General features: G+C 42.0%; 2 protein-coding genes across 2 annotated transcripts in view; both read right to left on the bottom strand.

Moving 5' to 3' along the window:
* Nucleotides 1-8,908, bottom strand: part of LOC101854605 — a 15,035-nt gene extending 6,127 nt beyond the window's left edge. The window contains exons 1-3 of the mRNA XM_005109874.1: nucleotides 8,686-8,908; nucleotides 3,558-4,775; nucleotides 2,118-2,296 (exon numbers count right to left, since the gene is read on the bottom strand). Coding sequence (XP_005109931.1) covers nucleotides 2,118-2,296; nucleotides 3,558-4,775; nucleotides 8,686-8,908 — 1,620 coding nt within the window. The remainder of the gene's footprint in view (nucleotides 1-2,117; nucleotides 2,297-3,557; nucleotides 4,776-8,685) is intronic.
* A 92-nt stretch (nucleotides 8,909-9,000) lies between these two features.
* The window catches only part of LOC118478675 (polypeptide N-acetylgalactosaminyltransferase 5-like), a 14,787-nt gene continuing 11,680 nt past the window's right edge, over nucleotides 9,001-12,107 (bottom strand). Inside the window, exon 7 of the mRNA XM_035972748.1 lies at nucleotides 9,001-9,087. Within this exon, the coding sequence (XP_035828641.1) occupies nucleotides 9,001-9,087 (87 nt within the window). The remainder of the gene's footprint in view (nucleotides 9,088-12,107) is intronic.

Here is a 12,107-nt window from a genome sequence, read left to right as displayed (position 1 = left end):
TAATTTAATTTAATTTTTTGGGGGGAGGGGTGATTTCGAACTGCACACTATACAAGGGCGTTGAGATTGAAACTATAGCCCTAACCTTACAAAAACATCCGATCAATTCTTGCAAACTTTCTTATAACATGCCCAAATATGACGTTTTTGTGATCTGCTGGTATCCAAGGAAATGAGGTACGACTAGTGCTAGTCCATATTGTCAGGGGCGGCTCGAGGGGCTAAAAAGTGAACGTGCACATGGTAAATGGGACGGTGCATAATTGCAAGATCTTTGTGTTGGTGAGAGAGGACCTCGTGCTTTTATTTTCATTCTTTTTACTTGTCGCTTTAATTTCTAGTACTACATTCGTTTCTCAGCTAAATATCAATCTCGTTTACCCTGTATTGGAACTGAACACTCAAGTAATAAGTTTCACTACTCCACTACAAAACCATTCAAAGGCACAACTCATAGGACGGTCACGTTCATCTCCCTCAGGTTCACGGTTACAGAGTCACTTAAAATAGAGGCAAGATATATAATGAACCAATCACAATTCACGTGAGCACTCCGCTGGATTGCCCCGGCGCTCACATAATAATTGGCAAAGAATAGCGTACGGTCTATCGCGTTTATTTTTAGACTGCCTACTCTGGGCTATGTTTCGGCACTATTCGGCAAGAGCACATTTGAGATGTGCCGTCTTATTAATATTAATGTACCGCCAAACTCGCTACGAGTGTCGTCATCGATTGGGTTATCCCCAAGAGCGATTTATATAGGTCAGGTTACACTGTTGAATATCCTATTATGTAAAGCTAAAGCGCGTGGCATGGCATAGTATATGTTTCAAGGCGCTATAGACACAGAAATAACAGTTATGGCAACAGTGAGGACCTTGTTTTTATATAATATTTAGCTGGTGTTTGTTTCTGACTTCTTTTACTTTATTATTGTCGGTGTTTAACGTAACAGAACATTAAAACATATTGAGCGACACTGCACGACCGTGCTCTATGCACGAACCGCGCCTGGATATTGGCCAATATTGAGTACGGTACCGACTAAGAGAGCTCAGTGTCGATAAGTACTCATACTTATTAAAGTTCGAACGAAGGGGCGTGATTTAAGTGCTTTTCCATAGGATTTAACGAAGGGAAGTAGAAATCCTGGGTACCTGACACCAATATCCGGATAGCCAATTTTGAGCTCTTTATCCAGGTATCCGGGTAATTACTCGGGTACTCGCCCAGCTCTAGTGAACACTTAACTTGCAGGCGAGACGCAAGGATTAACCCTGTCCGTACGTCGTGTTTTACTATGGTATTTTACTACGACGTGGGGAACTCTGTGCCACCTCTGTCCAAAGAGGAAATTTACTCGTTAATCCGATCCGTATGCTTTGCACAGCAGTCTGTCAAAATGATTTTTTGAGAAATACTAAAGGTTTCAAAGAGATCTTCGCACTAGAAGTATTCTAAAGTGTGAAAAATACAACCCATGGAGTACAAAATGACCCTAGGGCGTACGGATAGGGTTAGATTAATTGAACGCTTGTTAGGCGAAACTAAGAGGACGGGTGACTATGTTTGATCTGAATGCGAAGTAAAGACCATAATTATTATTTTTTTTAAAAACCCTATCTGTACGCCCTGGGGGTCATTTTGTACCCCGGGGTTGTATTCTTCACATTTCAGAAAACTTCTAGTACGAAGATCTCTTTGAAACTTTCAGTATTTCTAAAAAAAATCATTTTTACAGACTGCTATGCAACGCGTACGGATCGAATTAACGAGTAAATTTTCTTTTTGGAAAGTGGTGGCAAAGTTCCTGACTTCGTACGGATACAATAGTAAAATAACGACTTACGGATAGGGTTAAAATCACATTCTTGGAGAAGCCAATTAGGGTGCAACGTTGAACATTTTAAATTAATGTCAAAATATTCTAAATTATGATGATGATGATGATGATGATGATGATGATGATGATGATGATGATGATGATGATGATGATGATGATGATGAAAACCAATAAAAAGGAAACCGTTGAAAATGAAGAGAAGAGAATGAACAAAACATTGAATTGGGAAAGAAAAAAAAATGTGTTTTGAGATACACTAAAGTGTCCCTACTTTCCGGCAGATCTCCTCTATCGCGGCGTCTCTGGCGCGGGAAAAGAAGGGTTTCCTGGCTTCGTTGGTGGCGAGGTCCGCTTTTGTCCCATCCGGGTCATCGGTCGTGGTGGTGGCCTTTACCGCTTCCTGCACACGCCCTTCCATTTCCGCTGTGTCCACGAGGTCTAGGAGGCTCACTGTGTCCAGGGGAAGGGGAGACTTAGGTGGGATTTTTGCTTTTCAGATAGTAATTTTAATATGTGAGGCATTGTAATGGAATCAGGTGCTAGTCAATTTTGAGGCATGTGGAGTTATATTGGTATCATCTTAAGCCCTATACGTTTGCTTTGCTTTAGATGAAAAAATTTATCCCTTTAGCGTTTGTATAAGTCAAGATATTGGCGATGAAGGACGTGGATGCCACCTGATTTCAAAGGAAAAAATTAGCGAGAAAATAGCCGCCAAAGTTGCGTTATTTCCCTAGCTTGAGAGTCTGTGTAAACTAAAAATGTACACCTATTATGCATTTAATCAACGTTTTTCAGTAAAAATTCATATAGAAATGTGTTCTTTAATGAGCATGAAAGGTGTTGAGCCAAAAACGAAAATTCAATAAAAATTCCAAAATCTGCAGGGTAATGCCAGTTTCTTCACTTTCCTTTTATTTTGACGAGCGCCTGATTTCACCACACTGCCTCACATACGGTGTTTTATGCCGACATCAACCCAATTGGTCGCTTTTAAGAACAAGGGGCTATTCCGAAAAATACGGTTTTGAGAAAATGGAAGGTAAAGTTTTTGGACCTTTGTTCAGTTTCTTTAAAACACAAGGAGAGCTTTCTCTATAACCAAACACATATACACACCAATGAAACCAAACTTCTCCCAAAGGTAGGGCAACGCCTACTTTTGGAGCAGGTCAAAATTTCTGGAAACCCCTGAAATCAGGGTTTCGATTTCCTAAAAACAGCATTTTTGGGATAGCCCACTTGTGCTTAAAAGTGACCCTATGTGAGCCAGCGTAGTGAAATCAGGCGCTTGTCAAAATAATGAGATTTGTGTATTTTGACTTTTCCATGTGTATTTTACTCATAAAAAAAGTAATTTTGCAGTTCCCAAAGACACTCAGATTTTGGAAGTCACCAAACTTTGACGGCCATTTTTTCACAAACTTTACATCTGAAATCAGGTGACCCCCACCCTCTTCAATGGCAAATATCTCAGCCTCAATTCAAGATAGATGAGTGTTGTTTTCCATAAAAAGCAAGCCAATTTAAATGAACAGGCTTTAATGCGTCAGGCTTTGTGCTGTTCAGGCTAGAGAGGTGAGCATAGTAAGCCTGATTCCCCGTTTAGACTTCTCTGTTGACATTCACCCCTAGACGCTCGTGCGACCTTATGCAGTTGTGAGCACCGTAAAACCTTACTAAAACTAGAGTCCTTAAAGAGACAACTCACCCACAGTGTTGAGGCTGGCGGAGACTTTGCTGAGGGCCGCTCCTATCGCGTTGGCGACGCCGAAATGTTCGGGAACGATCAGCTCAGTGGCTCCCCTCATGGGCCTCGTCCTGTCAATCACGATACTGCCCCCGCCCACCACCACGACAGGTAGCTCCTCCCTGCTCAGTTTGATCCTGTCCACCAACTCCTCCAGAACTGCGTGGATCGCCTCCACAGATTTCCTCACAAAGCCCTCGTCCAAACCTTTGACTCTCTTGGGGTCCCCTAGCTTGTAAAAACCGGCAGCGACTGCGATATCCGTTGTTGTGGTCGATCGCTTTGCCGAATCCGAGTCGGTTCCGTCGCCGAAAATAAGAGCCTCTTTCAGGAGGTTCAAACCTGCGCTGCGTGGACCTATAGCCACGCCCTCTAGCTCACCTTTGCCGTTTCTTCTCTCCCTAACGTACGAGCCACCTCCGAGCCCAACGCTCACTACGTCAGGCATACGGAAGTTGGTTCGGACCCCGCCTACTTTGACGTGAGTGGAGGCTTCTCGGGGAAACCCGTTTTTGAGCACGCCAGCGTCGGCCGTTGTCCCTCCTATGTCGATGACAATGGCGTCTTTCAGCTCTGACAGGAACGTCGCCCCACGCATGCTGTTGGTCGGACCCGACGCGAAAGTCAGAACCGGCTGCTCCAGAACGCCCTCGCTACTAATGATGGTTCCATCATTCTGTGTGAGAAAAACGGGACTCGTGACTCCAATCTCCTCTAGAGCGGACTGAAAACCACTAACGGTTTTCTTACACAACGGTTTCAGACACTCGTTCAGGATGGTCGCGTTCTCCCTCTGCAGAATCCCAATATGGCCGATCTCGTGGGACAGAGACACGCTAGCTTCCGGGAAAACCTCGCGAGTTATCTCCCTTGCTCTCAGCTCCTGATCCGGTCGAGTTGGGGAGAAGATCCCGATGTACGCGATGTTTGTTATACCCTGCTTTTTAACACCCTCAATGACGTCACGGAGCTGAGCCTCGTCTATAGGCTCGTGTTCCTTCCCGTCATACCGGAAGCCCCCGTGCACGAGGTGGGCGGAGCCACGGATGATGTTCGTGAGGCCTGCTGGGATGTCGCTGAACGGCGGAAGTTCCTCAGACACTGGCCCGCAGATTCGGATCACTGCAACTTTCGCTAGATCCTTTCCCTGCACGACGGCGTTCACGAAGTGCGTGGTACCTGAAGATGGGTAACAGTAGTACTGTTCGTAATTGAATATTTTACTAAATAATAAGAACGTTCTCGTTTGTTGTGTACATGGGTGAGTGCATAATATGACCTTTGTACCACATTTGCAACTGTGTACCACCAAGGTAAAAAAAAAGAAAAGAAATATCGTCCATTGCACACACACAAAAAAAAGAATAATAAACAGTATCTACTGAGTAGCGACAAATTCTCGCTCAACAGAGGCTCCATATGCGCTTTATAATCTATAAACATCAAAAGTCATGACCATAAGAGGGAAGGGGAGGAATAACGCTGAAACTATTCCTAACAAAGACAACTGCGGACTCTATAAATAAGTTTAAAGCTTCGGTTGGGTTTAGCACAAAGTAAATTTCAAAGATGAAAAACAATTACTTACCCTGCTCTTCTAATTCAAAAGCACGTAACAGATATGCCTTCGGTCTTAGTTTTAGTAGAGGTTTTACGGCGCTCGCAACTTCATAAGGTCATATGAACGCCAGTAGATTAGAGGTGTTACAAGAGAGTAACAAACATAAAAAAGAAGAAGGGGAGATAAGGGCGATAGATTGATAGGAAAGAAGAAGCAAACCACACCAGAGCACCCCCCAAGCTCCAACGACATGAGGGTCTGCTTTGAGATTACTTCAATTAAAGTAAGTTTCATAGATGAAAAAAATGATTACTTCCCATTGTCTTATTCCAAAGGAGCATAACATAATAGATAGGACTGGGGTCTACTTTGAGATTGCTTCAATTAAAGTAAGTTTTAAAGATGATAAACGATTACTTCCCATTGTCTAAGGGGGCTCTCGTGGCCTAGAGGTTAAGGTGTTGGCCTCTCATTCAAAGGTCCCGGGTTCGATTCCGGGTAGCGACCAAAAGATTTTCTTCTCTAAAATTGTCTCCTTTCACATCCTTTATTGATCTCTAACAATGTTCTGTTGTCTGCTTTCATTTCTTTCTGCCCCCACCCCCTCACCTCCTTTGCCCCCTCCTCTGGGCTCCTGACTCTTTCTGCAGCCTTTCTACTGCTACTCCTTGGCTCCTCATAACTGCTGTCTTTCTGCCACACCCCTGATCTTCTGGTAGGAAAGATCTACACCTAGCCTTCTCGGACAAGGGCGAAAAAACTCGGAGGGCCCGTGTGCAAGTTGCGCACGTTAAAGATCCCTTGATAGTCTAAAATCGATAAGAGTAGGCTTCGGCCGCCACCCGGGCAAAATTCAAAATTTCCTACCAAAGAAAAAGTATTAGGTGTGTCCCGCGCGCTCATATGACCTTATGCAGTTGCCAGCGCCGTAAAACCCTATACTAAACAAACAAACAAACCATTGTCTAATTCCCAAAAGTGCATCATAAATGAGACTGGGTTTTGCTTCAATTAAAATAAGTCTTTAGGATATTAAACGATTACTTCCCATTGTCTAATTCCAAAAGTACATCACAGATAGGACTTTGAGATTGCTTCAATTTAAGTGGTCAGAATCTAGGGCATTTCAAATACGGATTGGTAAGAAGGGATACATTGGCCATATCCACTTGTTGTGAGGTATGTAGTCCTTTTCAAACGTATTCGAAAGTGTTCAAAATAAAGGACATGGGGAATGCGTATTGTCTCGTGAAAGAACAATTCACATTACAGAAAGAGATTATAGGGCAGAGTTTGGAAGCACATAGCCTAACACTTTATATGCTTACAATGTTTTATGATGTGAGTGTGAGAGGTACTTTAAGACAATTTACATCAGTGGTAAGACATGAGGAATTATGGAGTACTGTTAAAAAGGAATCAAGTGGTCATATTCTTTTACAAAAGATAGGCCAAGTATCATTGAAAAACAAAAAACAAAAAACAACCCAACTCAAAACAAACAGACAAAAATGTCTGGAGAGCTCCTAGCTTCTGTCCAATTTGTAGAAAAAAAGAAAAAAACATAACAAAAAAATCCCGCAACAACAACAATAACAACAAAAAACAGCAAACTCACGTACACAAAAAGACAAACAAAAACACTTCCAGTCCAATGAGTCCAAGTGGGATATTTTACACGATTTCGCCCGAGAGTATCTAACTTAAAGGCTTTTAAAGGTGTGTGTATGTGTAGGGGAGGGGATGAGGAGGGATACATTTCCAAATCCACCTGTTGTGAGGTATGTAGTCCTTTGCATACTTATTCGAAAGTGGTCAAAATAAAGGACATGCGGAATATGTACTGTCTAATGAAAGAGCAAAATACATTCACACTACAGAGAGAGAGAGAGAGAGAGAGAGAGAGATTATAGGGCAAAGTTTGGAAACACATAGCCTAACACCTTATATGCCGACAATGTTTTATGATGTGAGTGTGAGAGGTACTTTGAGACAATCTAGAACAGTTCCCCGACAGTGGTAAAGCAACGAACGCGCACTTGAAGACTGGGTACGGCTATAATTGAATCAAGTGCTCTGCATTCTTGAACAAAAGACAGGTCAAAAGTCTCTTTAAGAGATTTTATCATTGCATAAATAAAGTCTTGAGAGCTCCTGGCTTCTGTCCAATCTGTGAAACAAAAAGAAAAAAAACCCCCGCACCCCCTCTCCCCCCAAAATACAACGCCAAAAAATCAAATCAAAACAAAACAAAACAAAACAAAACCAACTAAAACAAAACAATACAGCAACACCTGCAGCCCAATCTAACACGATGTCGTCTAAGAACGTGTATCGTAAAGGGGCGCATGCGGGGAGAGGGAGGGGTGGGAGCAAGGGGCGGGGGGAGGGGTGTGGAGGAACCAGGCACAAACCCCTTGGGTATGAAGTAATGTGCAAAGTACTTACAATATTTTAATTAATATCTTAGCAAGCCCACGAACTGAGATAAAACTTGAGGAGTCGGGAAACACAGTGGTTGCAATTCTCTCTAAACGTGTACATTTTTGTCAAGTGGAAGTTTTCAGCATTATGATAAAATAATCTTTACAGTTTAGCGTTCAGATAACAAAACATGTACAGAAAAAAGTTCTACTTTGCGAAGTCTATTGACTTATAATGTTATTTCATAGAGCTGGTAATTAATATTGTAAGTTTGAGCATGTTTTATGTCCTGATCTTCGCAAACACAGCCCTCTACCCTCCCCCCCAAAAAAATAACAAGAGAAAAAAGCAAACACCCCCCCCTCCCCCGGGCTGAAAATGGCGGAAAAAAAATTATCTCATCAGGAATTTGTCGTCTTCAGTGTGCAACGCTAAGTGCATAACCAAAAGCTACATTACAAATGATGGTGTACGCTTATATGACCTAATGCAGTTACGAGCGCCGTAAAACCTCTACTAAAACAACAAAAATGTTGCTGTTGTCGTTCCAAGCATACTTAAGAAGATTATGTCCACTTCTAGCGCTGCTGCCAGTATGATAATGAGGTAATGTTCGCCCGTTTCTCTCTCTCTTCACAGACAAGTGACGTCATACTCCTCAGCCGTGAGACGAGTGGAATTTTTCCTTGTGTGCACAGTAGAGGGCCCGAGGGATGCGAAACATTGATAAGAAAGATAAACAAAGACCCCCCCCCCCAACCGCCCCCCCTTCCACATACAACCACTAAAAAAAGAAAAAAAAAGCCCCTACCAACCAACCAACCAACCAACTCAGCAACCAAACAACAACAACAAACAAACAACCCCCCAAAAAAAAAAAAAAAAACCCCCCCCCCCCAACAAAAATAACAAAACGAAAAAGACTCCCAAAACAACACCCCCCACCCAGAAAAAACAAACAACTCCCCTCCCCCCCAAAAAACAAAAACAAAACAACAACAACAACCCAACAACAGAAAAACAACAACAAAAACAACAACAATGAACAAAAGAAATACATAATAAAAATAGAAAAAGAAAACAACAAACAATTAATCGTCTCACCTATGTTGACCTGGATCGGGTTCACCGTGTGACCTTTGCTCTTGGCCTGCAGCAGGCCTCGGAGCACGGCTTTCTTCACGCCCGTGGTGACGTCACTGCTGGTCAGCTCCTTGACCTCAGACAGAACCTGGGGCCTGCCGTCCCTGTGGCAGATGAGGACCACGTCCGTGTTGGTGCCGCCGATGTCCACTCCGATGACCACCGGAATTACTGACGACTCCATGTTTTCTGGGGAGTTGGAGTTGGCGCAAAGAGGGAAAAAAATATAGTGAAATGGTTGAATTACTTGAATTACTTGAATCTAGAACTGGGGTCTTACGAAGACGAGATGCTCCATGCTTTCTTGCCCCTCTTCATGAGGGCCCATTTCAGTGTGGGCAGGCTGATTGTCTGCTTCATCAGCTGGAAATGAGCTTGTGAAATGATATGATAATTTAATTCATAGCCATTGCATTTGTCTATGGATTTTGGGCATTCTGCATTGCATTTAAACTTGTTTTATTGATACCTCATTCAAATGTAAGCAATGGGCGGTGAACACTTGGAGAGCGGACCTAGAGGGTCAACCAGCAGCTCATCTCAGCAACAACAATTACTTTTGCTCTGAACATTTTGAAAATGGTGAAATGGTATAGGTTCAACGCCCCTATCAACACTGTTAGGTTATTTAAGAGGCGGGACCTCCAAGTTAAACGCCCGTCTCCGAAAGGACCGAGCCAAGTGGGAAATTCGTGTAAAGTGTCTTTCCCAAGGACACAGCGTCGGACCGAGGTGAGGCTCGAACCCTTCAATCCGCAATCTCACGTTTACCTGTCCGGTAGCCTAACCACTAGGCTACTGACGTACGACCAAAGAGGAGCACACTTAATTTCCTCAACACTATTTTTTTTCTCTCCGCTACCTCAGAATTGCAAAGTTCTATCTGACATTTTTGGTCGCATTGAGTTACTAAGACCATGAGGTCGGAAACCAAAATAATATTCTATCTGCTCTATCAAAATCTTAAGAATATTCGAAGTCGTTACCAAGGTATTCGGAAAAGCTTGACCATATGTAAAGCTCAAAATCTTTGACGTCAAATTTCCTCAAACTAGGTACTTAGCAGATAGAATGTAATTCTAAGGTAGCGAGTCTGAATGATCTTACGATTTTGATAGAGCAGAAGATAGAGCATTGAATTTGGTTTCTGATCTCATGGTCTTAATACTCAAAACGGCCAAAAAATGACTGAAAGAACCTCGTAATTCTGAGATAGCGTACAAGCTAAAGCATTCATTCATTCATTCATTCACATCTCGTGAAAAGTACGTCAAAAAAAACAACAACCAACAACTTACCACGTGTAACACAAACAAAGGAATTTCACAAAGTAGAGTCACGATGGATAGTACATGTAATTCTGCGTTAAAGGACAAAGACCCGTGAATAATATAATAATACCTTAGTGGTGGGCCAAAAAGTGGACCTAGAATCGGTTCTCCAGTTTCTAAATATAGATTTAGATCTATAACGAGACAAAAGCGAGGGTCAAGTGTTCTGCTTTTCGAGACGGCGAAAAGCACGCGCTGTAGCATCTTATTCTTTGAAATAATATAATGTGTCGCGAAGCGGTGGAATCAGGCGCTCGTCGACATTTTTTGGGCATGTGGAGTTTTTGGTGTCATCTTATAGTATGTTCACTAAATTGTCTTATCTTTCGATGATTAAAAAGTACCCATCTATCTTGAATAGAAGTCTAGATAATATATGCGATTGAAGGAGAGGAGGGTAGTCTGGGTTCAGACGTAAAATAATAAGGGAGAAAATGATTGCCAAAGCTTGGTTACTTCGATAGCTTGAAAGTCCTTGGAAAACTGAAAATTTCCTTTGCTTGTACCTTTTATCTATTTTATTTTTCAGAAAAATCCAAACTGAAAAGGGTTTTTAAAAGGACATAAAAGGTGTTGGGCCAAAAATCAAAACTTCGACAGTAATACCCAAACTGTCATAGAAATGCAGGTAACTTTGATTTCCTTATTACATTTTGAGGAGCGCCTTGTTTCACCATGGTGCTTCACATAATACAATTATAACATGTTGTTAGTTTTGACCTACTGTAGGAATATTGTAACACGCCTTGCTTGTGTTATACTTAATTAATGCTTCGACGGCATTTTTGACAGCAACTTGAGGCTCGAACACAAAGTTTATGTTACATAATAATAAAATAATGGGCTCTATTTTCTCGTAAGCAAGTATGGTACTTTTCTGACAGTTGAACAAGTTTTTGAAAACTCCAGTTCAAATAACGAAATACCTCCACACATAACGTTGTTAATGAAGAAGTTACTAAAAATAGGAAAATGAAGTTACTAAAAACAGGAAAAATGAAGTGACCACAAAAACATGAAAGTAAAGAAAAGGACCCTTACCCCGCAAGAAAGATAAAACAACAACAACAACAAACAAACAAACAAATAAAATAAATAGATACAAGGAAAACAGGATCTAGCGATTGAACTTTGCATAAAGTATATTATTCAAATTTCATGCTGCTTCATCTCGCTTCCTGAGAAGTACAAAGTTCTAGATTCTGTCTGCTCCCTACTTAGTGTTAAGAAATTTGACGTAAATCATTTTGAGTTTCACAACACGCAAGCTTTTCGAATGTAATTATTTGAATATCTTTATAACGATTACCAAAAGCCTTACGACTTTGATAGAGGGGATAGAACATCATTTTAATTTGGTTTCTGATCTCATGGTCTTGGTAACTCAAAACGGCCAAAAATGTCAGGTAGAACTTTGTAATTCTGAGGTAGCGATCTTTCCCAATTATTGAGTGTTAACCCATCCTAAATAGCTCTGGTGTGATCTGACGATTAGGCTCTGAGCCGTTGCAAACAGAAGTGGTGAGTTCGATTGTCGGTCGGGTAGGGAAGGATCTTTCCTTTTTAATCAAGTATCTTCGTCAGTAAATTGGGTTACTGTATCCCCATCAGACCAGCTTGGTTCTGACCACAGAACACCAATACTAGTATTGGTGTTCTGTGGTTCTGACTGACAGGCTCGAAGCAATCAATTTCCCGAAGAGGCTAACTTCCCTGGTGATCTAAATTGCGTCGATGGGAGCGTGGAAAAAAATCTAGACAGACCCTTACAGCAAAACAATGAATTCCCCCAAAGCACCCTCAAGGGTCCCACGGTATGCAAGTTGAAACACCTGGTCTACTAAGCAGTAATGTGTCAACAGTCCTCCAATTAAAAGTTCTAATGTAGAAGTAGAAGAGGGTGCGTAACACATTTAACGACAACCTTTGCGCACTATGGTGTGCAAGCTGTATGCTTGTTGAACGCACAAAAACACAGACGCAAGGCCGCGAGAAGAGGAGGGGGAATAGAGGTGAGGGTTGAGGTGGGGATTGGGGGTGGTGGTTTTGAGG

This window comes from Aplysia californica, unplaced genomic scaffold (assembly GCF_000002075.1).
Source record: "Aplysia californica isolate F4 #8 unplaced genomic scaffold, AplCal3.0 scaffold00824, whole genome shotgun sequence".
NCBI lineage: Eukaryota > Metazoa > Mollusca > Gastropoda > Aplysiida > Aplysiidae > Aplysia > Aplysia californica.
Note: the sequence above shows the minus strand (reverse complement) of the source record. Positions and strands in the feature narration are given on the sequence as shown.